The 25,308-nt window shown below is 38.1% G+C and overlaps 2 protein-coding genes across 8 annotated transcripts; one reads left to right on the forward strand and one right to left on the reverse strand.

The window, feature by feature from the left end:
* The first annotated feature begins 476 nt into the window (after nucleotides 1–476).
* LOC149827199 (uncharacterized) lies at nucleotides 477–5,823 on the forward strand. 3 transcript variants are annotated; one of them, XM_090020253.1, is made up of 5 exons: nucleotides 477–613; nucleotides 3,632–3,717; nucleotides 4,380–4,504; nucleotides 4,592–4,774; nucleotides 5,159–5,823. In XM_090020253.1, exons 2-5 carry the CDS (start codon nucleotides 3,669–3,671, stop codon nucleotides 5,528–5,530), a joined length of 729 nt encoding a protein of 242 aa, XP_089876379.1. In that variant the 5' UTR covers nucleotides 477–613; nucleotides 3,632–3,668; the 3' UTR covers nucleotides 5,531–5,823. The 3 variants fall into 3 exon arrangements, with proteins under 3 accessions (XP_089876379.1, XP_089876381.1, XP_089876380.1); XM_090020254.1 differs by lacking the exon at nucleotides 477–613 and adding an exon at nucleotides 3,326–3,343 and having other exon boundaries at nucleotides 3,654–3,717; XM_090020255.1 differs by lacking the exon at nucleotides 3,632–3,717 and having other exon boundaries at nucleotides 500–613.
* A 6,708-nt stretch (nucleotides 5,824–12,531) lies between these two features.
* LOC149827200 (peroxisome biogenesis protein 3-2-like) lies at nucleotides 12,532–21,726 on the reverse strand. 5 transcript variants are annotated; one of them, XM_090020257.1, is made up of 8 exons: nucleotides 21,597–21,707; nucleotides 21,247–21,304; nucleotides 20,989–21,150; nucleotides 20,672–20,871; nucleotides 20,238–20,368; nucleotides 15,429–15,556; nucleotides 13,656–13,883; nucleotides 12,532–12,853 (listed from the first exon to the last, which is right to left on the reverse strand). In XM_090020257.1, exons 2-8 carry the CDS (start codon nucleotides 21,258–21,260, stop codon nucleotides 12,598–12,600), a joined length of 1,119 nt encoding a protein of 372 aa, XP_089876383.1. In that variant the 5' UTR covers nucleotides 21,261–21,304; nucleotides 21,597–21,707; the 3' UTR covers nucleotides 12,532–12,597. The 5 variants fall into 5 exon arrangements, with proteins under 5 accessions (XP_089876383.1, XP_089876386.1, XP_089876382.1 ...); XM_090020260.1 differs by lacking the exon at nucleotides 21,247–21,304 and having other exon boundaries at nucleotides 21,597–21,657; XM_090020256.1 differs by lacking the exons at nucleotides 21,247–21,304; nucleotides 21,597–21,707 and having other exon boundaries at nucleotides 20,989–21,167.
* Nucleotides 21,727–25,308: the final 3,582 nt, after the last annotated feature.

The following is a 25,308-nucleotide window of genomic DNA, read 5'->3' on the forward strand; positions in this document are numbered from 1 at the left end:
TTTCTCGGGGCTGTTTTTCCGTGACACACAAACGTGCCTTAAATGTGGGAAAGAAATATGGAAAAACAAGAAAGGTAGCTCTTTCTGGGAAAGTCATGATCAGGAAATATAATGATATTTTGAAACATTTTGGTTACTCGCCACACGCATCACACGGACACGAAAAATTTTAGGGTCCGTCGTCTATTGGGACGTGCCACAACACCGTGACGTGCTAAAAAGTACTTCGACATTTCTTTAATAATTAAATAATAATTTCAATAATAATAGGCTTTTGTGTATTAAAATATCAAATTATATTATTTTATTAACTAGAAATAAAAAACCGTGGTCTCGTGTGTCTCAGTTTTAAAAAAAAATGGTGTTGTTTAGTTTGCCTTGAACTCGTATCGGTAAATCTGAATACGTGTCCATGTGACATATCGCTTCAGGTTGTATTACAATCTCTCTCTCTCTTTCTCTTTCTCTTTCTCCCCAGAAACAAGGGCCGCCATCAGCTTGCTTGAGTACGGATTCTGAGAGGAAAAGGTTGATCCCTGCACTATTTTTTCTGATTAGCGAGAAGAAGGAGAAGAATAAGAAGAGTAAGAAGAAAAGACGAACCGATCATCTGGTATGTTCCCCTATCTGTTTTGCTTTCAATTGATCTAATAAAATAACCAAGAAGGCGCCCTTTTTCTTTCTTTTGGTATTTTTTCGGAAATTTGGGTTTTTTGAGATTTTCTGTTTGATTGTTTTGTAAAATTGGAAGGGATCCATCTCTGCAATTCCTAAAACACAATAATCTTTAGCCCCAAAGGATTTTTTTTTTCTTGTGGATTGGAGAAGTTGGGTTTCTCCATTTCGAAATTAGTGAACGGAAACTCTAAAGATTTTTCTTTCATTCGTTTATACGATTACTCAGATGGATCTCTAGTATCTGAACTTGGGAGTTTCAGCATTCAAAACCCAGAAAACAAAACCATGAAGAACCGAGACAAACACAAATTTTAAACATTTAGTACTTGAATCCCCCACATTCATCTGTATAATGAACTTCTGATTTAGATCACCCACGAAGTAATAATCGTTGAAAAGACACCACGATGTGTATGACCTTATTATTACAAAATGTGTAGTGTAAAGAGTTTAAGAAAAGGAAAAAAAATGTCAACAAATGTGAGAATTTACTTTGCTAGTTTAATTATTTGATCTTGTCCTGTTGGCTTGAGTCGTAATTTTCTACTGCTTCACAAGATTTTTGGATACCAATGTGTCCATTAGATTGGCCATGGACGTACCAGTTTTGCAGAGATTTCCATAGCTGAGTTGCTATTATGGAACATGAAATTTCCAGCTTCGCCATACATCTTGTGTGTAATGTTTGGCCAAATATGTCAACTCACAAGGTACTCTAAATCGTGGTTGTTGTGCTAAAAGAAAATAAGTTTGGTATCTAAAAGAACTCATACACAACATGGTAATGAGAATTAGGAGATCTCGATCGGAATGCAGATTTGATAAGAAATATTGATCAGCATCCACAAGTCTGATCATATAAGTTTTAATCCAGTCTAAATAGTCATTCAGCTTTTATTTTAAAATCCTTATCCAAAACTCATGTATTGTGAAACAAATGTGTTGACTAGTTTGCAAAAACCATTGTGTTCTTGTCTGTTGCTATTTACACCAAAAATCTAGTCTAATATAATTTGTATGGAATAATGAAATTTCTAACTGCTTGCATTTGTTTGACTCTGGCAATTTACAATCAATGTTAACATGACTGAAATGGACTCTTTGCTTTGTTTCCTTGTTCTTATCTTTTGATAGCTAAATGCAGAGGGTATGGGCCTTGATGTTGATTGAACTTGGGAACCTGGTCAAAATAGTGCATTTCTACTAATGCATCAATCAAATTTGACCTGAACCATTGGTCTTGATGTGTTATAGAGCATAGTAGCCAAACTTGTCCTCGGTAATTCCTTGCGACGTGTCCTCATCAGCAAATAGTAATTAATCGGCAAAAACATCGGTCAACCTTGGCAGTTAGATTTTTTTGGCAAATCGCGATTAATCGGCATAATAAAAATAATCGTGATTAATCGGTAAAAATCGCCAATTACATTTTTACTATAAAGAAGCTATAAATAGAACCACAAATACCAAAATAATTTCTAAAATATCTTAAAAATTGACAGCATATATTCGATAAAATTTTCATAAAGATGACATGTGGTTCGATTCCAACTATGTCACTAAACTTTATCACAAGTATGTCCAATACTTTGAAAGATTGTGATAGTCTAACTGGAATTTTCTAAAACAGAATCCCAAATGGACGGTGATATTTTCTAATGACCGAAATTGAGTTTATAAAAAGAGTACTGTCACAAATTTCCAACATTATTCCAAGGCTTAAAATGCAGATTTTTTTTATTATAAATTTTTCTTCTCTTTCCTCTCGAAATTGCCAAAGTTTCAAGAAAATTTTTCTAAGAAACAGAAATCTTCTAATAATCCCTGAAACTTGACAAGAAAATAATACGTATGGAACTGCTGTAAACATGGAAGAAAAATGAGAGATCTGCTGCAAAAAATAGAAGAGAAATGAAAGAAAACAAAGCTTTTCTGCAACATCAAGACAATTGGTTGTAAAACAAAACCTTTTCACTAGATGTCATGGGGGAAGAGACTGCAAAAACGAGGATGGAGAGCCGAGCATGAGCAGATCTGGTTCTTTTGCAACCTTAAATCATAAGAGAATTTGGGGTCTTCTAGCATATGCAATTAGAGAGGGCGTTGGCAACATTAAAACATAAAAAATGACCTGCATAAAGAAACAAATCAAAAGAAATAATGGGATTTTGGTATCCCAAGCCAAAAGCTGAAAAGCACATCAATATTATCCATGCAGAGATCATATTTTCCAGAAACCCCAAGCCAAAATCATGGAATTTTGGGCAAAACGACTGTTTGCATGCCCATTCGTTGATTTAAAAAAGAAAACCCAAAAAAATCTGATTTTCAAGCAAATATTCACGATTGTTTTTCTGATTTTCAAGCAAATATTCACGATTGTTTTTCTGATTTTCTTACCTTTTTTGTGGAGAACGTGACATTTTTTTGAGGAAATCACGAGAAATCGATATTTTTGCAGGCAGATTTATCGCCGAGTTGCTGCTTAGGCGATTTCGGCTAGTAATCGGTACTTTTCCTCGGAGAGGCCTTCGATTGAGATTTCTCGCCGATTTTGGCAATGAATTGCCGAGGACAGCTACAATGTTATAGTGGTGCTGGCTTACAATAGTAGATTAAATTTAGGCAATATTTGTATCAGTTGTTCAATCATCAAGTGAATTTAGTGAGAAGTCTCCCTTTCTCTCCAATCCGTGTGCAAACTGCAAACATTTCTGCTTGAGTTATGAACCTTTGTTTATGTTTCCTTCCTTCCTGAATCTTCGTTCAACTATGTGGTTGCAAAGTAGTTCAGTTACGTTGTAAACTTCATGAATTGCACTACTTTCTAAAATATTTCATATAAGACGAATTAAATCTACCTCTTGTTGGTGGTGAAAATATTTTTGAATTTCTTGTACAACCTGTCCACTCCTCTATTAGCCTCAGGGTTCTTTCTGCGTGATACTCACAGGGCATTGAACTTGGAGATATAGGATTCAGTTGAAAACATGGACAAAGCTAAAGTAACCACTGTTTCTCTGGAACAATTAGAAAATGGTGAGCAACAATTGTGTCATGTTCTTCTGCATATTGAATATTCTGTTGGTCCTCAGATTTTGTTACTTATATCCACAGCATGACAAAGGTTTCCTGTATTGCATCTGATCCAAAGGGAGGTCCTTTTCCCCCCATCTCTTCATGTTTAAACTTTAAACTAGGAAAAATGTTTTACCTGTTCTATAATGTGATGCACTTGCGGACATTCTTTTTTATGATCCATTAGTAGAACGTTTCAGTCGTTTAAAAGAATTCTTTTCTTTTTGGCTTATATTCTAATGGAAAGTGACTATTAAATTGTCATCCACATGCTGTCCAAGACTTAGTAAGTTGATTAACAATTGTTCCAGGTCTTGTGAAGTTGGTAGTGAATCTTGATTGTCGAACCTGATGATCTTGTTTATCATGAGCACATAAAGCAAGAAAGATATTTTATTCAATATTAGCTGTGCTTCAGCACATTCACTGAAAGACCTGTTAATGGGATGACTGCTGAAATTCCAATCTAGTATCTCTCTCTCTGTCTCTAAAATGCTCACCTGCACAAACCCACACATGCAAACATGCAAATAAAGTGTCCTATTTATGCATGATATATAGAATTTCGTCCAACTATAGTGGCTTGTAATTATGTAACTCTTGTTATTTTATTTCTGGTCCAGAAAGAAAAGCACGTGTCAATGCAATTTGGGAGCAGATGAATGGAAACAGATCTCTTAAGGTGAATACATCCTCTCTTCAGAAAGCCAGCCCTGCAGCCAATCGGACCAAAGGAAAGGCATCTCATGTAAGGATGGTTTCATGTAATTAGCAGCCTCCTATCTAGCTGATGGTAAGAACGGATCTTCATGTTTATATATCTGCTTATTTATAGAATTGGATGGCGACTCTTGGCCTGCTACCCAAGAAGGCCGCAACCAGTAGAGAGGAATCACATATGCCAAAGACTGGAGTCCAGAATGGCACAAGTGATGAGGCCAAGAGGTTTGCTGCTGCAGCTCTGTCTGCTGTCAAGGATGTCGCTGCAGCTACTGCTGCTGGTAAAGGTAAAATAGAGGTATGGATTTGAGATGCTTTTCTTTATTAATGGAGTCTTGGCCCCAAGCAGTTGTTTGGTCCTGTAAGCTTCATGGGATAGGATAAACAAACCACATTTGCATGTTTGGTAAGGTGGTTGAGTGCTAGCAAATTTGTTGGGATTAATGAAATAATGTAAGACATTTTGTAAAATTCTAGAATAAATTGAATTTCCTAGTACAGAACATCATTGGAAGATTTAATTTAAAGTGCGATTCTGTGGTCACCAACACATTTTCTTTTTCTCTTTGCAAACTGCTTGCTGGCTTTCAAGAGTTTGTTTAGTACATGTAAATTTTAGCAGATTCATCACTTGATGCCCAAGGTTTAAAGATTGACGCCCAACTGATTTCTTATGATTTAGATCACCGAGGTTCGAAAATTTGCTGGAGAGGAGATTCAGGTGAAGAAGCTTGTTGAGGCCAACTCAAAGGAGGCAGTCGAAAAGTTGAACGCTTCGGCAACCCCGCAGTCTGGTCTGGATGCTGTTCTTGAGCAAATAAAGAAGAAAGCAAAGCTCAGTGTCCTAGACAAGACTAAGAAGGATTGGGGAGAATTTAAGGGAGAAAATGATGGATTGGAGGAGGAGCTTGATGCATACAAGAAGAGCTCAAATCAGTACCTTGATAAGGTGTCCTTTCTAGAAAGAACTGATCTGAGGGAGTTCGAACGAGAACGAGAAATCCGGTTGGCATTGCAGGCAAAACGGAGATCTGAAACACATGAAGATTTCTAGGCTGCCTTGTGCCATTGAGGGTGTGATCAGCTTGATCTTCTTGTGTGCTTTGATCACAAAATTTGGTACTTGTCCACTCAGCCTTGATTATATTGGAGATCTTTAGATGAAAGCTGAATGTTAATTGGGTGGATGTAATAAAATAGACGGAGAGGGTCTGTAGTCCCAGATAGCTCTACCACATTATTTCATTGTTCTCTTTCTGGGCATTTTTAGAATCATTTATTGCAATTTCCATTAACATTGTTTCATTGTTCTCTACCTTTGACCATGCAGTATTTTCTAGTGTAAAACCATCTTTTTTTTTAACATCAAATTGTATGGATATGATCCACATGGTTTATTTAGTCAAAAAATCAGCGATTCACAATGTGCGAAAAATTCATGATTTTCAATGTCATGTGGTTCCTAATATCGAACCAAAACGCTTCTGTGGGCTGAGATTCAGAAGATAAAGCTTGCAATCCTGATTTTTCTACTAGCCAATATTTCTTTACTGCTTTTTCTTTCATATTATGTGCTCAGCATAAAGCTTAGCTTAACTAGAACCTGACCGTTTATCATATTTTACTTGGGGTCCACAAAGTGTTAATGTCCATTGTCTGTTGCTTGGATGAGGGCACGCCTATCCTGATTCTGGAGGTGCTGAACAGGAAGGTTCCCTGCTACAACTGTGTTGTATGACTATCTCGGCTTTCTTCCCTATATTGAAAATCCCTGCCACAATTGTGTATGATTTCTCTCTCTCTCAACAAAAAGAAAGAAAAAACTGTGGTGTACGACTTTCTGGACTTTCCCTATATTGAAAAATGTATTGCCTTTGATGCTGTGAATCACCAGATTTAGATTTAGTCTGAGTTGATGTGACTGAATTTTGTTAGACATAAGGCCCAAGCTGTGAGTTGTCCTTGTAAAAGTTGTTGAACTGATAAGCTTTGTGACTGACCATTCCTGCTAAGCATGATCAAATCATTCTTGTTTTTATTTTTTGTTGGTCAACTGACTTTGAAATCCCCTGGTGGATATCAGTCAAAGTTCGAGTTGCAGCATCTCTTCCATAATACTGGACAGTGCAGAACTGATGCTTTAAGGTTTGGCTGTTAAAAGAGAGTTTTTTCTGTTAAAAAGGGTTATAGCATTTTTCTGTCTTCTCGGATAGCTGATTCATTTGCTGCCATTCACTTCCAATGAAGGGTGAAATTTTCAATTCTGTGGTTTTGTTCATAAAGATAACACATCAACAGTATCAAACCAATCGTAAGTTATGAAGGCTAAGGACGTTAACATATAGAGATTGGAAGCACACTTTACAAAAGAACACTTCATTGCAACAATCCAACACTGTCATGCATGTGTTCATTACCTCACAATTTCATGTTGCAATTTATTTCAGGCCAGAGCGAAAATTTTCTAATGGCCATCACCAATAATAAAGAAACGCTTCATAAAGTTGGCATACCAATAGTTGCATCTCATAGCTTGAGCAAACATCAGTTTTATGATCGATCATTTCCATATTAAGTGTATTGAAGCTACCAGAAACTTATTGCTTACTGCATCCTCACTCTTGCATTGTTCCTAATTTCGATTATTCAGATTTGTCAAAACTGATCAAGCTTGATATTGTTTCGATTCACAAGTTTTAGAAATGTGGTAGTGGCCATGTGATGTAGGTGCGGAACTGCGTGCAAGCCGGGTTCATAAGAGATCCATTTGGGTCCAGTTTATTTAGGATTTATTTGAGTTTCTATTTAGTTTTGGATCTTTTTAATGTAATGGATCCATCTTGGATCCAAAATAGACCTAAGGTTTTCTGCGTTTTCCTATAAATACTCGGGTTTCTCAGTTAGGGGTTAATCGAATTCAGACTTGTTATTTTTTCTTAATTTTATGCATTAGAAATTGCTCATTTTCAATCGTGTTTTGATAGTGTAAATCCATAGGAGTAGCATATAATTTAGCTGTTTCTTCGTGAAGCCTGTATCGGATTTGCATCACCATGGCCAGAGAAATTAGTTTTAAGTATTCAAAATGGTAGAAAATAGAAAGAAATGTGATAAAAAGCTATTTATATTTACTACAATTGATTGCACCGACAACAATCGAGTTGTGATCTTGAGTTGTTTTGACTCAATCTAATTCTCGATTTAGTAGGAATTGACACTTAGATCATGTTCTTTCGACGAAAAAAATAAATTTATGAGTCAAGAAAAATCGATGCATTCATAGCTGTTGATTTTTGAATCGCCATAAAACCTCCATACAAATCGGATTTAGGTGATTCAAAAGCTGGTTTCCACTAAATAAAATATGTAGATAATATCTATGATGTTGGATGTGAGAAAAAACGACAACAAAAAGGGTTCCCCTCTTTTGCTAGGTTGATTGTAAGCTTGTAGCAAATATATACCCGATAAAAAGGAATAATTTAGAGGCAGATTGGAATCTAAGATGCAGGCAGGCCCTTGATCTCGTGCAGGTGATGCCTATTCGTAGGGACTCACCATTTTGGATCCTGCGGACATGATGAGACACGTGGGCGCATCGACACATATGAAAAATATTTTATATATTTTTAGTATCTTTTAATAGGATTAAATCTCATTTTCGATAATTAAATTATTTTAATATATTACAACAATTAAATAATAAAAAATCTGTATCCTACTGACTTCAAAACTCAATTGCATGTAAAATGCATATCCTTGCTATTTAAGCTAACTGGATCCACACTAATCTATCTGTGATCTTTTTGCTCAATTAATTAGGTCTGGCCACCTGGTCCGAGAAAAATAATAATGTATTTCGGGTCAGATTGTGGATCCAACCATTGTTGGTACCTGGAATCCTGCCTTGCCAATAAATAAGCATTTGGAACCCACTACATTCATCCGGGTACGAACCCTCGAATCTTGATTGGAGCCACTGATTGCCCAACTCAAAAGCCTCGAATTGCCCAGCGAATGGCCAGTGGTACCACCTTTGTCCAAACATTTCCATATTTTATCAAGTTTCAATATATATTGAGTTCATTACTTTAATACCTCTTTAAGAAAACATACTTGAGCATAAAAATACATAATCTAACATACAAATTTTCATTACAGGTGGTTAATGGTTATCCATGTGGTCAGCAGGGTCATGTGTCAAGCTGAAGGCTCAGGATCGAATTCTGCTTGCGCAAAGGGGCTGCCGTTGTTTTATCACGGTTGGGGCATGTAAATATGGGTGGTGTCTCCTCAACCCGGAGTTTTACCTCGTAGGAAAGCGGGTTCATGAAGTTACCTGGCTCTCAGTGATGGTTTTCCTTCGTCACATAAAAAAACATATAATTTTTCATTGGTTGGGATCTATTTATGAAAATTGTACGCCGTGGATTTTTGAAAATTATAAAAACTATCCATGCATCGGAATCAAATTCTCCAATAACTGATTCCTATAAAAACAAGCATAAATATCATATAATTCTGAAAACATACCAAAAATCCAATAAAATGTCTATTCGAAAGGGTTTTCTATTGGGGAGGTTTTCAAAATCCTATATATATATATATATATATATATATATATATATATATATATGTATATATATATATATATATATATATAACTTCTACAGGTTCAAATTAAGCAAACGTGTGGTTTAGATCATGTCACCATAGCATGTGAATAGGGTTTTCAATGGCTTAAAAAAAATTGACCATCTATGATTGAAAATTTCAAAATTCATAATTTTATACGACCCATACCAAAGTATGATTTTCATTAATTAGACCATATTTAACACATTAAAGAAAACAGAGTAGGTAGGGTGAGAAACCCGAGAAACTCTTATTCAAATTTTGCAACTGATGGGGGTTAAATTCCAAGTGGAGATGGTAGTAGGGGCGAAACGTGACACCTTGTGGTTCACATGTTCATGTCAAGCTGACGCACCCATTTCTTTATTCTCACGTTTCATCTTAAGAATTCCCTCGTAATAAAAACAGGAAGGTTGCAGAGACAGAGATGCGTATTCTTTTATATATGGTGGCACTGTAGCTTATGTGATACATACTTGACTTGACTTATATAGATTTAGGTTCCAAATTCAAAAGTTAGCCTAATCTATCATATTTAACATAATTTATTTATTATTTTCATTTAACTCAAATATGATGTTTTATACCATTTTTAAACCACTTTTATTATCATGAATTGCGAATCATTGGTTCTTACTATCTCCAAAATAAAATCTTATGGTAAATGAAAGATGATAAAACCATATAATGTACTAAACAAATCATGTAAAACATTTTCCTACTACTGTTAGATTTATCATTTGGTGGTTACATTTATGAAAACAAAAGTTTGCATCCACCTGAGTCGCTTCGAGTGACAGCAGACTTGGAGAGGGAGTGCCAACCCCTTGGTCTCAAGTTCGACTCTCATTAGGTGTGCGGGTGCCTTTAACTGGAGAACTCATTAAGAGCTTGGGTGTTGGTGATCCCACTAATAATTTATCTCGCAGGGGGCCGGCCCATTAAGTGACCCAGTTGTCTGTGAGAGAGAGAGAGAGAGAGAGAGAGAGAGAGAGAGACAAACGTGAAGTTGACCATTGGATCGAGCTCGGTGAGGTTGTTCTTTGCCATAAGCTAATGTTACACGGGCATGCTACGACACGTTGATACAGAGACAAACATGTACCAGATATATTTTAATATTTTTAATAATTTTTTATGAATTTTAGTAGTATCTCAATAAAAGTTATTTTTACACATTAAAATATTTAAAAAGATTTTATTTATTAAAAATAAAAAATCCTTGTTCTCTTGTCAATTGGCGCATCAAAATTTGCGTTATCACATAGGGCATAAGGTTCAAATCCCTTCCGTGCATAAACCTATGTGACAAATATCAGTGATACTTTTAGAATATTATGATTTTCTTATAAATTTTTTAAATGTCAATCATCTCAAAAAGTGAGATTTTCTAAATATCACCTATTTTTATCAGGATATTAATATTAATGCAATGAAAATAAACCCACGGTGGTCGACTGCATGGCTGGCAGGGTGGTTGTGAGGGTGCTGAAGTTAAGGCACCGGATCAAACCCACTGGTTTATGGGTGTATCCGTAGCTTTCAGAGGTGGGCCACATAAGGCAGGGTGGTCGTGGGGCCCCACCCGAGGTTTTACTCGCTTTCGCGAGGGTTCCTCAACATAAAAAAATACAATGAAAATAAATTTTAGTGAAAGAAGCCAAGCTAATGATACCATGATTCCTAGCCTTTCTATGAGCCATGTGGGTTGCATGGGTCCTTGACTGACTCGGGCTACGGCCTACCCAACCGAGTCGAGCATGGAAGTTCAAACTTTGCCTTCAAATGCATCATATCACAATGGCAACTTCCAGATTAGGAAGATTTCCAGCAAGTAAAGTATTAAATTTAATAAGGGAAATTGCATTTTTTTAGAGTGAAGATATGCACGGTAGATCTTGCGTCCAACTGGCGCAGATTTTGTGGTTGGTAGGCAGTTGCCCATAAATGAGCCATCCCCCCCTCTCCATTAACATGCATTGCGTGCAAGAATATTACTTCAGTACATGAAAGAGTCCCTAAAAGCCTGAGAGAGAGAGAGAGAGAGAGAGAGTTTGGTTTCAGACTTCGATTTGAAATGAAGGAGCTCCCTTCTGTCCACTTCAGGATGGTTTCTTTACTGATTCTTGCTGCTGACTCGTTCGTCCGCCAGCTTCTCCTCCAAACTTGTGAACGGACAAATTGTCGATCGAACGATGCAGGAGCAAGGTCTAGACGTGGCCATCTTGCCTTGGACTGAAGGGAGCTCCCTTGCTTGTATAACCAATCCTAAACTTTCTGTTCTTATTCTAACATTGTGCGCATCTAATCGCAGGTAATGAAACGCCAATGCAGTGAAGATAATTCAATTTTGTGGCTACACCAATGCACCAACTTCTCATGAATCATGGCACTCTTTTCCTCAGTAAATATTTGATTTTCCTTCAATTGGAAGTGGTTTATGATCAATTTTCTGATGCTTCGTCCATTAGGCAGCAATCATTTCGGTAAAGCATTTCAGTAAAACGCCTTTAGCCCTTTGAATTCAACTTTTTATATTGTTTTGCTGTGACGATTCCAAGATATGAGAAGCCAACCCTGCTATAAAAAAGGACAAGCTTAGTTTGAATAAAGCAATGTGCACATGCAAGCATCTTCAACCACTACCCTAGGTACACTGAGCTTGAGCTTGCTTGTTCTACTGCAACTTGTCCAAGCCTACAGATAACTAGTCTGAGTTGTTATCAACCATTAAAAGGAATAAAAATATGAATGGCCAACGCTTTAATTTAACCAACTTTGGATGCAAGTTTCATATTGTTTTGTTGTTACCCTTCCAAGAAATGATAAGCCAACCCTGCTGTGAAATGCAAAATCAACGTGCACATCGGGCAAGCATCTTCTCCCACCATCTTAGGTTTGAGTTTGGAGATCCCATTCTCGTTGGACATCCACGATGATTGAATAAAATAGTCAGCTGGCTTTTCTACAAACACATTGTAGTAGTAAGGCTGAGTTCACATCATCATCCACTGAATGGCAGAACTTCCCCCTCAGAGGCCAACCAAACAACAACCAAAGAATCTCCAAGAAGTCCAAGGTTATGAGAGAAGAAAGACCCGGGAAGATGAGGTCTTTTCGGTTGTCACATATCTTAACCTTGACAGGTCGAACAAAACAAGAGGTCAATAATTTGTGAAGACGTGTACTCTCTGCAACACAGCACTGAGTTGGTCAACTACACGGATCATTTTATGTTAACTTGGATGAAACAAAGTATGATTCACAGTCCATCCTTTGGCATTAGAGGATTTTCATGTTCTTTGTAAACGCTCTCTCATTTTGGAAATAGTCTTAGAAGGATGTTCTCTAAATCAAGCTTAATTTCAATATTCCTCAAGAAATTTCATCCATGATGTCACTATCCGTGTAGCTGATCACTTCAAACAAATAATGAACTAAATTGATGCAAATAATTTCAAGTCTATGGGCGTTTCATGTAACTGGTCAACCAGCATACAAGATTTTACAAAAGAGATCCACTTCCGGCAAACTTTGAATTCTATGAACGAAAATATTTTTGGTTGGCTCTTCCAAGAGATAATTACCCATCTCAATAATGCGCGGCACAAGCTTCACTAATGGGATGCTGAAAGAAGATGAGGATGAAGAAGCGCTTGCATAGGCTTGCATTTCCATCTCCTCCATCAACACATTCACCACCTCTCTCAATGAAATGTCCACCACCTTAGAGAATTCATCACTACATGAAACAAAAGAAAAAGATGGGACATTTCAATCATTCATAATTAAGGAGACATCAATGTCTTACACAGTTTATACCAGGACCTGGCTTAAGACTAGGGATGGACCTGAGTCACTGAGGCAACAAAACCAAGTAGCCCTATAACAAGTCTTGCACAGATGCTCAGCTTGACATGGACCTAGCCAAGGCAGGCTGAGTAGATGCTGGAGCTGGTTTGAATCAATTAAGAAATCCCCATCTTGAGAAGGTCAGCCAGCGCAAGATTTGCTTGAAGCCAATGAAGCATTGACCCGCCTGACTTACTTTAGCAACTGTGTTTGACAAAGGTTGAAGGGTGCATGATGCTTAACGACCTTTAACAACTTGATGCATATTCAATTCAAGGACATCGAAGACTCATTGTTACCTTGGATTTTATATAAGACCACCTAACCTTGGTCATGCTAGCACATCCTAAATATACACTACAAGTCTCTGATGTAGTTTATACAAGACTGATACAGAACCTCCGAGGTGCTTTGTTGTGTGGCCTGTCAACATGGCCAAATCATACCTTCATGGCTTTATACAATTATTAATTCACAGGGTTCACTCTTGACAAGGCTCAGTCTAGAACAAATTGCTTGTTGATGATGTTACCAAGAGGCCCAAGACTATGGTACAACCCAACATATCTGGCTCTTGAATTGGGACCCAACAAGTTCAACTTTTGAAGATTTAGTAAGACTAAATTATAACCAACCTCATAAAGTTAAACCCCGTTCAGACATTACCAGTAGCTTCTGTTGAGTGATTATACCTTGATAGGACACCACGTGTTTCTCCAATGAGTTGCTCCAGTTTGGTTGTGGGACCGGGCTCATCTTCAGATAATGTGGCAGAAGGCTGTTGATCCATAGTGGCATTGTCACGTAGGAGGTAGGGAACCCAGTGATATGGGTCTGGGACTCCCCCTTTGAAGGATTCCAGCATCTCTGTGATGGTGTCATGGAGCTGGACCACGCTGAAAGCCTGAGTCAGCTGCTTGCTGGGGGCACACCACAAGGGGAGCAGGAAAAATGAGAGACTGAAAGTAATAATAACAAAATAAGCAGGTGAACCGAGTCAACTCAGAATTCAGGAGAAAATACTGACAGCCAACTCCAACTCAAAGGACGGTAGACTGACTGTAGCCAATCATCTCATTAGGAATTGATTATCAGAGAAGGTACATTCTGGCAGGGTTTTGGAGACACAACTCAGCAGGACCAAAGTAGAGGAGTGGCACAGCTTAGGCCAAGAATGCAAATTTTTCTTTTTATAGGCTCAGCAGACCATGCGCAAATAAGCTCCTTTAGAGTCCAATACCAAAGAGGAAGGCATAGTCCAGTAAAGTGGGCAAGGCTGCTACTGGTTTGTTTTCTTAAGAGATGATACGCATGCTTATCCATCCCAAACCCGGCCAGGCCTAGACAGATTTTAATCACCATCTGTAAGTTAATTGGTTGGACACCAATAACTCTGTTACAAATCCAGTAAGATGTGTTTCAACAGCTCAACTTCAATCTGACCAAGCCCTACCAGAGTGGATCCTAACAGGCTTAACCAAGCTGTCTTTGGGTTGCTACAGATACAGCAATATTCCAGTAGAAAGTTGTATTGATCATGACTTGGATAGTTCTGTTAACACTGCCAAAATAATTAAAAGTTTTTCCTAAATCTTCATTTAAGATGTGGAATGACTTGAGCTTCAATGTGTTGCAATTCCAGTTCCAAGTTACATGGGTTCACATTCAAACAACAATAAGAATCACAACTTTGAAAATCTTAGCGATTGTTAGAATGAAAGTATGTGGACACAGCCTGAACCAGGAGAGGAATCAAGTCAATCATCAGATTCGTTGGGATAGCACGCACTAGATATGCTTGTCGAGTCAATAGGTGTATGCGAATTCATGTTCACCAGCATAGTTTAGTCAACTAGAGAACCCATGTTGAGTAGTTTGAGCCAATTGACTGACTCGTCTAGATCCAGATCAGGAAGGGACACAAATACTTGGGACCTACACATAACAGCTACTTCAGTAAACAGGTTACCAACTCATTCGGTCATCCGCCCATATGAAGAGCAACAGTATATGTGGTGTCAAATGAGAGGGAAAGAAAGAACGACAGATGTTACAGTAGCTGCACAAGACCTGGATAGAGCTCAAACCATGTCAGGTCCCCACCTGGCTTGTTAAGATCCAAAAATTGCAAATGATGCATGACTAAAATATCATGCATCTTAGGCAGCAGCCTGAACAGCCTTGTGCAACAACCCACAAACATTTGAGCTACCTGATTTAAATTGCTTGGGCTTCAAAAACAACAAAGAAAATATGCAACAATACAACTGATTGACTAAGCTTGGCATTCTGACTAGATGGACAACAGCAGCCTGCACCATAAAAGTTGATCCTAAACAGGCAGTTCACTGAATCTTACCATGCCATGGAACCATGGTCCAATAATTTGTTTTGAGAAGACCATGGTCCAATATTATTAAGACCCTCACTTCTACAAGGGAAAACATGAGATCGTCATCCCTTACTCTTTGAGAACCTCGGTGACTGCCCTTTGGATGTCAAGAATCAAAGCACTTAAGCTGTACTTCCAGAGATAATCTGCAGAAGAAAGGAACTCATGGTGACCAAGTGTGTCTAGCGAGTCAGCTTCACTCTGCCACAGAGAACACTGACCTCATTAGATAATACCAACTTGGGAAATAGAAGACACACCCAAACAATGAATAAAGGTTACACAGGAAGCCACAATAAATAAAGAGAACTATGAAGGATTGCTAACAGTTAAGGGATTGGGAAAACATGACATGAAACATGAATGCTGTAAATGTTCAACAAATCCAATCCTAATTGAATATGCTGTAGTTTGTATTACTTAATGTTCAGCTTATAATAGCACCTGCAAACCTTTATTTATGTTCAACTTGAGACATCTTTACATCAAATCAAGAACATTGAGTCTGACAGAAAGATGCATTTGACATAACAAGTCATAAGAGCAGAATTACTGAAGCCCTATAAGAGAAGAAATTCACACAGTTGAGCATATTACAGTGGAGTATGGAGCTATTCTTCTCTTGCATTGTAGCTTGTGAATACAACAGTCAAATGTAACTGTTGAATAACTGCTGTTTATTTAAAAAAAATAGCATCAATGTTCAAATCTCTCATCATCATGCATTTGTTGACTACAAGCTTCACATTGCAGTGATTGATTATGATTTGTTTTTTCTGAGTAGTGCTAGGAACAACCATATTGAATGGTGCCATGCATATAAACACAAATAACATTGAGGAAAGCCTCTTACTTTCAAGTCTTTTAGGTGAGTGTTAACAACTGGTTTGCTTCCCAAAATTTTCAGTTAAGTTCCTAAAATTTAGTTGTTAAATGAAGGAAAATTAGATTCCTATTGTTCCACTGCTTTTAGACACAGAATTCTGCCATCTACTACCATGAATGATAACATGTACGAAAATATCCATTGCATGGTGTGCATCGCTAAAATAGGGTTTCCAATTGTTGTTAGCAGTGTTATTAAAAACGCGCCTCAAGGCGCAAAAAGCGTGCCTCGCCTCAAGGCGAGGGCCTTTGTGCCTTGAGGCACAGGCATAAAGCGTAAAAGCCTCGAGGCGTACACCTCATATGCCTTGAGGCAAGGCGCACCTCGAGGTGAGGCGTTCACGCCTCATTTGTTTGGTCAACTGAGGGTCAAAGCCCTCATTTGACCAAAACTGAAATTTTAGGGTCGGGTCGGGGGCCCTAATTTTTCTATCTTCTCTCGCAATCCCTCTCTCTCTCTCGTCTCTCGTAGCCCCTCTCTTTCTCTCTCGTCTCTCGCAGTCCCTCGCTTTCGTCTCTCGCAGTCCCTCACTCATCTCTCTCTCTCTCTCTCTCTCTCTCTCTCCACGTCTTCTTTTGGGTTGGAGTTGGTATAGCACTGTCAGCATTATTCTCTTGGGTGAGGAATAGTAAAAAAATCTGTTTACTTAATCATAGTTATTATAGTTTCTCTTTTTATAACCATGTTTGTCTCTGATTTGGAAACGATTACTTTTTGCAGGTAGCGACAAAATTAAAGGTGTGTCTCTTTTCCATTTAGCAATCTAGTTTTAGTCAAGTGTTTGTAGAATTTATTTGTCTACTATAGTTAAGCTCTCTATTGTTTTGGTTATAGTTGTAGTTGCTTATCTGTTTAAGAATATTCATATCCTTTTGTCAAGAATATAGACAAGCTATGTCTGTTTTCTCTTTACGTGACATAGGATGCAAATATTGTTAATACATTCTGCTGTTATTTGCAGGGGTTTAACTCCCTGCCACACTCTGTTTTTCTCTACTTTTTTCAGTATTTATTTGAGATTTTTTATTTCTTGTTGGTTGTTGCTTCATCAATAAAGCATTTTTTATTTATTTATAATTTTAGATATTTTTTATAGTTTTTTTAAGTTTTAAAAAAAAATTTGAGGCTTACGCTTTACGCCTCACCCAAGGGCGTAGCTAGCTAGGGGACTGGGCTGTAGCCCAGTCCTGCCTCCCGAAACAGTTAATTTTTTTTTGTTTTTTTTTTTAAAAAGCCCAGTCCTAGCCCAGCCCTGATTCCATATGAAATAGTTTTTTATCCATTTTTGTAGCCCAGTCCAGTCCTAGCCCAGCCCTGACTGCAGCAAATAGTTTGATTTGTCCATATGAAATAGATTTTTATTAATAATTGTAGCCATTTTTTATTTTATCTCAAAAAAAAAAAATCGGGGCGCTGCCCCCGAACCCCCGACTATCGCACAAATAATTTTTTTTTCCTACACCCCAGTTTGCCCCCCCCCCTCACATGAATCCTAGCTACGCCCCTGGCCTCACCTCAGATTTTGGTGGAGCGCCTCGCTACGCCTCAACGCTTTCCACAACACTGGTTGTTAGCTACTGAATTATTTCATCATTCTCATATTGAAGGGTTAAATAATTGAAGCCTTCAGGTTGAAGAAGCACACGGGAGGTGATGGTCAAAAGAATAGGAATAAATCATTAAATAATGATAAAGATGGTGATCATGCAAGATGATGATGCTAATCCATGAAAACTATACCGAAAAGCACACAAGCAAAGTACAACCTAGATGTTGGCTCTAGGTGCTGGGTAGGTGCCTAAGTGGCGGATGATTATCATGCAAGATGAAGCTATGTTGATTTTGGTGATGATGTTAATGATGACAATGCTAATACATGAGAATACATACCAGAGTTATCAGAAGCTTCTTAGATAGGTGGGAAGCCCGCTTCCTGGAAACTCGCTTCGGAAGTGCACTACTCATCGCTTCCGAAACATGATGAGAATCTCGATTCCCCCACGTTTCTGTTAAGATGTATGTGTATATATAATATATATATATAATAAGTAAATACCCTCTAGGGGTAGTTTTATCTTTTCCTTGTGTAATAGGTTTTGTCCTCTAGGGACATACTTTTCTTTTTTCTTTATTTTTATTGTCTTTATCCCAAAGACCAAGGATATTAAGGTCTTTTGCTCTTAAGAGTCATTGGAAGCATCCCAACGACTCTATGTGAGCTCTGTTTTAGCTCTTCCCTTGTGTATATAAGGGACCTCTTGTCCCCATATTATGTAATGCTTATCTTAAGCATTTATGCTCAATAAAGATGAATATTTTTTATATTTTGTGTTTTTCTATTTAGTTTCTTAATGTTTTATATGCACTTAGTGCTTGTGTTGTTTCCCATTGATGGCTATTGTTTTGTCCTATAGTAGACTTGTGCTTGTGCACATTGTGTTGTGATCTTCTAAGCCCTTAATGGCATTGGTTTGTGCTTATGCACTTTTGTGATCGTAATCTTGTGAAGCCCTTAGTGGCATTATTTTTGTATTTTCCGATATTTCATTACAACTTCTCTTATGCTTTTCACACGCTTCATTTGTTCTTCTTATATGTTTTCTCACTCTACTTTTCATGTTTTTATGTGTTTCCTCCCAAGCTTCTCAGTCACTTCCATGTGCTTTCTCTAAATTGGCAGTCATCATTTATAGATTTTGTTAAAAATTTAATTCTTACACTAAAAAATCATGAAATTTAAGAAATAGTCACTTTTATTTTAGTTTTTATTTGTGTTCCATTTCAATTCCCATTCAATTCTATATTGCTTTTTTGTTTTATTCCTCGCTTCCCGCTTCCTATATATTTTAAAATACATCGCTTCTCGCTTTCGCTTCCCGTATCGTTTTCCGCTTCCACTTCCTCATCTAGCAACCTTGATACATACCTAAAAGCATGGCAAGAAAAGTAGGCAACCTAGATGTTGGCCCTAGGTGCAAGGAAAAACCTAGTACCGGGTGATTAAAATGAAACATCCGATTTTGTAATGATTTTTTTACAAAATATTTTAAATAAATAATAGCTATTTAAAAATTTGTTTCAAATCTTCAAATCTTTATTTTTTAGGTCGAGTGTCTAGGTTATGCCTAGGAACCAAGATTCCTAGCACCTAGGTGTCGCATAGTGCTTACATACCTTTGAGTCAAATCCAACAGAGAAAGCTCTGCTAACGACAACCACATTCAATTTCTCTTCACTGATTTTCTTTGAATCTTAATTTAGAGTCAACCTGACTACTGACATGGTTTCTGTTTCTTATGCGCAATAATGAGATAGATCAAAGGCCCACACTTCCTTCTACTTAGAACACTACACAACAAAATTCCATTATTGAATCAATGAGGAACAATTGTGGATAAGTGAAATCCCCTTTTTAAGTTATGGATCAACTTCAAGCTCAATATAGCAATATAGATGTATGAGCACCTAGCCCTATCTAACACATTAACATGCATGAGGATGCAAAATATTTATGATAACATACTGATACCATGTAATAAATGTACTAGTCCAAGAAGGCAAAAATTTTATCAACTGAATTTTCAACAGATTTGTGGTACTACTTAGAGACTAAGAAGAGTTCCTTTTCTTTGGATGTTATTAGAGGTGGAAATGGAAAATGGAATTAAAAAACAAAATCTAGCACCAGTCAAAATGTGTACAGCTGTAAACATGATAAGAGCATAGCATCAGGCGCTATGAATTCATGAAAGGCATATCCATCCAAGGCATGCATGCAGAACTCAAATGCTGTCATGTTGCAATACAAGAGAAACCGAATATAGAAAATATGACATGCAAAAGCCTGTACCAGATCCAAGCTAAGGGAAAACTGACAAAAATACGCATATACACATACACATACTAATATCCAGATGAAGAAGAGAGACCAAAGTATTAATCTTCTTCAAACATCAAAAAGCCTTTAAAAGAAGACAGTATAAAAGCATTCTGTACCAGTAGGCCAATGCTTCCAAGACCCCTCGCCGTGTCAATATATAGATGCCTCCCTAAGACATTATGAAGAACTCTTACGTACAAATTGAGCATTGTTAGTGCCCATAATGATGTCATAGCTTTTGTAAAGCCTACAAAGAAATAAGTAAACAAAACAAGGTGAATTTCTCTAAACATGGAGAATATTCATTGAAAAATAAGGTGACTGATGACTTTTACATCAAAACAATCATCACTCAAGGTTAATTACCTTAATTTCTAACCAGAAAGTTCAATGTAATCAATAAAAAAAGACATTCTGAACTTACATATCACAATGAGTAAGAAAAAACTCACAAGAGAAACTAAGATAATTGAAGATACAAGAACAAAAAAAGAAAAAAGAGGTTTGGAATTACTTAAGGGCAACTGCTAAAACAAAAGCAATAACGTACTAAGAATTTTTAGTCTCTCCCACACTTCAAGCTTCTCATGTGCTGTTAGTGTGTTGGGTCGACTTCTTCCTTGGTTTAGCCTCTCTCTTAACTCTGAAAAATCCAATTCTTCTGAAATCCGAAAACTTAAATCATGCATCACAGAAGGGAGGGTCGTTGAATCTGAAATCCTCTGGATATTTGCAAAGGAAGCTTCCATTCTATCAGATCAAAAGTAACAAACAGTAATCATCCCAATGCAATTCACCTACAAACAAATCCAAAAGATGCAATGCCAACACATGGGAAACTCTCAACTCAAAACATTGTGAACATACTGTGCTTTAATTCGCTCATCTGCTTCACTCTGTTTCTCAAATTCTCTCTCCAGAACTGCAATTCTTTGTCTATGACCGTCATAAAGCTTATATAAAACATACCCACTTCCTAAAAGCCCAACTGAAACGAGAACCTTTCGCTTATGCTTCCTCCAAAAATCCCTGTTGTACCACATCATTCGATCAATTTACGACATGCCAATAGAAAACTAAAATAGGAAAAGGAAAGACATAAAATCGCCAAAATTGAACCTTTACCTAAGAGAAAGCATAATTGTCACTTACAACAGACAACTCATGTCTCAAACAGCCCGCCCTGCAAAACGAAACATACCATATTGGATTTCCTACCTAAAAGACTTCTAATTGGGTACGAGAAATACTAAGAGTATTATAACGAGAAGGAAACATATGGGTAGTTCGTATAGACACAAGGGGAATGGAGATGTGCCGAATCCACAACAAACAACAAAGTAAACACGAAAAAGATTCGAAATTCTAAATCCTGCGAACCAAATCGCAAATACAAAACGATCCCCAATTGGGTATCTAAGGAGTTACTCCAGAAATCTCAATCAAAGAGGAAGAAACTCAGAAATCAACCGCACCTGTTAAAACCCACCAAGCATTTATTGAATGCCCCATTATTGCGAAAGACCCAATGCCAGAATCTTCTTCAAATCGACATCCTCTTCATTTCCCTTCACTGAATCAGCAGGAGAGGAGCTTTGGATTCCCAAATTTGGGTTGTAGCCCAAAGAAAGAGAGGAAAAGGGTATCGAGACGGAAACCGACTGTGACGACGTATCAGGAAGAGACACGCTCTTTGTTGTAGTCAAAGTGCAAAACTGAGCTGAATGAGCCCAAACTTGGCTTGACAATCAAGCGAGCAAAGCTCAAGCCTAGTTCTTCCGAGTTCATTTCCAGCCTGAGCAGTTCTGAGCTTATTATGACTAATGAGAAGAACCGAGGAGAAACGATTAATTAAAACCAAACTAACGTTACATAACTTGCAATTTTTTAATAAACTTTGTTGTACATTAAAAATATTAATATTTATCGGTCGCTTCTATAGTGGTACTGCACACACTTGTTGATTTACACATATCTAATCCCCAAAAATAAAACCTAACTGTTGGATCATGTTTAGCATATTTAATTTATTATTTTTATCAGTTAAAGTTGACCTGAATATAATGTTTTATGTCATTTTTAAACCATTATTACTTTTTATAAATTGTGAAGCCATGATTTTTACTTAAAAATGATATCTTGTAGTGTTTTAGACATAATAAAACCTTTTAATGAAGTAAACAAACCATGCTAAACATACGTGTATAGTTAAATTTACCATTTGGTGGCTAGATTAGTACAAGCAACAATCTATACCACCATATGATATCATGGTTCAAAATAGCCATATATTTTCCCTTATTTAATATACTTACTGATGCCTAGCCAGCTCCTATTGGGTAAACATAATTAGGTTTACCCAAATTTTCAAATGTGTGAAACTATGTCACACAGACAAGACATAGTTTAAAATAATGCCATTTGGTTATTAGTTGGGTTTATGAGTTGGAACCAGCTTAAAGTCACATACACCCAAACCATGTTATTAGATTTGATTATGACTAAGGGTGTCATCGGGTCCTGACCCGGACCAAACCTATAGGGTTCGGGTATGGTGATAAATAAGAATACCCAATTAAGAACTGTTTTGGATCCAAAGATCCGATTAATACATAGACCCGGGTATAGTTTGTGAAATTTTATACCAGACTCGAGCCCAACCCGAGTTCCGATTAAGACCCGCAATTTCTCAGTGTAAAATGATAAAAAATATTATTTTATCGGGTATAGTCCTGTTCTGGTTCATGTAGTTCTTATAGAGTCCGGGCATGATTTCTCGTATAATGGATCCGATTATACTTGGGTCCAGACCTGATACCATACCCAAAAATTGAGTCCAAGTCTGGTTCCACGTGGGTCTGAACCAAACCCGATTCGTTGACAACCCTAATCATGATTGCTGACCTCACCCTGTTAGCATATAGATCCATCTCCTGTGGGATCGGATCAGAGTTGGTGAAGACCAAAACAAAAAACAAAAAAAAAAAAATTCTATTTGTGCATGGCACAAGAAAATCACAAGGTATTGTGATTATAAAAACATGTATCTACTTATGTCACAATGATTCGTGGACTGGAGGACACAAGATTTAAATTCGACTTGAAAGTTGAATTTTTTTTCATAGATGAGACGCAAGGACCCAAATTTTTTAAAATTTTTAATCAATAAAAAACTATATATTTTTTTACTATTTTAACATAAAATAGCTTTTGTATTAAAATAAAATAAACTATTATTTAAAAATATTAAAATAATGCCATATATTTCAGTGTCTGAGCAAGTCGGATTGTGTCACCAGGGACACACACAGCAAAAAATGGCGTGTCCTTGTGACATAGGTATTGACTGAAATTATTCATCACGTTGGAAGTTTGTGGTGGTCATATCATTCAAATCCAAATTAAGGCTTGCTTGATCTCTATTTTGTAGCATACAAATGGTTCAAAATTTTACGATTCCCTTTTATGACATTTTTTCTAGATTTAAACAGAAGTGTATAATCGAAGTTCATTCCATTTCAAAGATAAAAACAGAGGGGTTAAGAGCAGTGGCGGAGCCAGGGGTGGGCATGGTGGGCGGTCGCCCACCCCAGAAATAGAAACCGAAAAAAAAAAATTATTGTGCCTCCAGCGATATTTCATGAAGAAACAAAGAATCTGATTTTAACTCTTGTATGCTAATGCCTACCGCTATGTGTGTGTTTTAATTTGTCTGGTGTGTGACAAACAGAAAATAAGTGTGCGTTTACTTTTAATCCAGCAATCTATTCGAGGATCAATAACGTATGCTTGGAATTGAAAAATTGTTAGTGTTGGACCTGACCTGTTCTGGATATTATCGTCCGTGGTGTGTTGTCATTTAGATGCAGTTTGTTTTAGGTGGCGAGCACTCGCCCAGGACAGCGATCAGCAAGTGGTGCTGACACGTTTATGTTTTCCCGTGGCAGCGGTATCACATACACCCTAAGCTTCGAAAGTAGATCAAGCCATGCTGAAAATGAGCGTTTTTGTTCATGCGGACATCGTGGCCATCCGATTTGCATTTTAAAAAGCTCAAAAGTCAACAAAACCATGTGGCATTCATCCAAAATGCATACAGACCGCCACGATGTCCGCATGAGCAAAAACGCTCATTTTCAGCATGACCTGATTTGCTTCTCTAAGCTTCCACCTAATCTGGACCAGCGTCTATCACTACCCGAGTTTAAATCCGCATTCAACCGGGTTATGGATTGTGCGTTTTAAGTAGGGGTGGCAATCGGGTCGGGTTGGCGGGTCAGCATACCTCAACACAAACCCAACCCGTTTATTAAACGGGTCGGCTGTGGCAAACACGAACCCAACCCATTTATTAAACGGGTAACCCGACACGACACGGTTAACTCGTTTAATAAACGTGTCGGGTCGAGTAAATAGGTTGGCGGGTTGGGTTCGGGTAAACGGGTTGGCGAGGACGAGGTCGAGGCCAGAGAGTCGGTCGCCGAAAAGGGCGTTCACGACAAAGGTGGCGGTGGCGGCGGTGGCGCTGGCCACGCTCGAGCCGATGCCGCTGTTGAGAGGGAGCCCCTTCTCCAACAAGACCGAGATGCCGATGGACTAGACACCGATGGCCCAGAGGGCTGCGTTCGTTGTGATCCCCGGGCAGTTATGGAGCGGGTCGAGGGTGAGCCTGGGGTGTCTTAGACAGTGGCAATCGCGACACGGCCGGGATAGACAGAGGGACCGAGGGACCGACGGCGACAGTGATGTGGTCATCGAGCCTTGAGACAGAGCAACCGAGAAAGTAAAAATCTGAACAGAGGTTAGGGATGGTGGCATGAGCGAAGGATCGAACTGTGGAGAAGACGGAGGCTGGCTCGGCCTTGAGGGTCTTCGACTCAAGCAGCCACGACCTGCATAGGACGACGGTAGAGGGTTTGCGATGGTTGGGGTTAGGGTTAGGGGTGCAGCTGGGGAAGGGCAAGGGGGAGAGAGGGCATCTGGCAGAGGTGATCATTCTGTGAGAAAGAGTGAGAGAGAGCCGCAAAAGGGGTGTGCGGGGTTTAGGATAGGATGACACTGAGGTGTTTTGTTTGGGTTTTGGATCAATGACATGACCCGCCCGTCTAATCACTTTATTAAACGAGTTGGTGGGTTGGCATACCCCTAACACGAACCTGACCCGTTTAATAAATGGGTTAAGCGGGT

This window comes from Nuphar pumila, chromosome 10, assembly GCF_984573655.1.
Source record: "Nuphar pumila chromosome 10, dmNupPumi1.hap1.1, whole genome shotgun sequence".
Taxonomy (NCBI): Eukaryota; Viridiplantae; Streptophyta; class Magnoliopsida; order Nymphaeales; family Nymphaeaceae; genus Nuphar; species Nuphar pumila.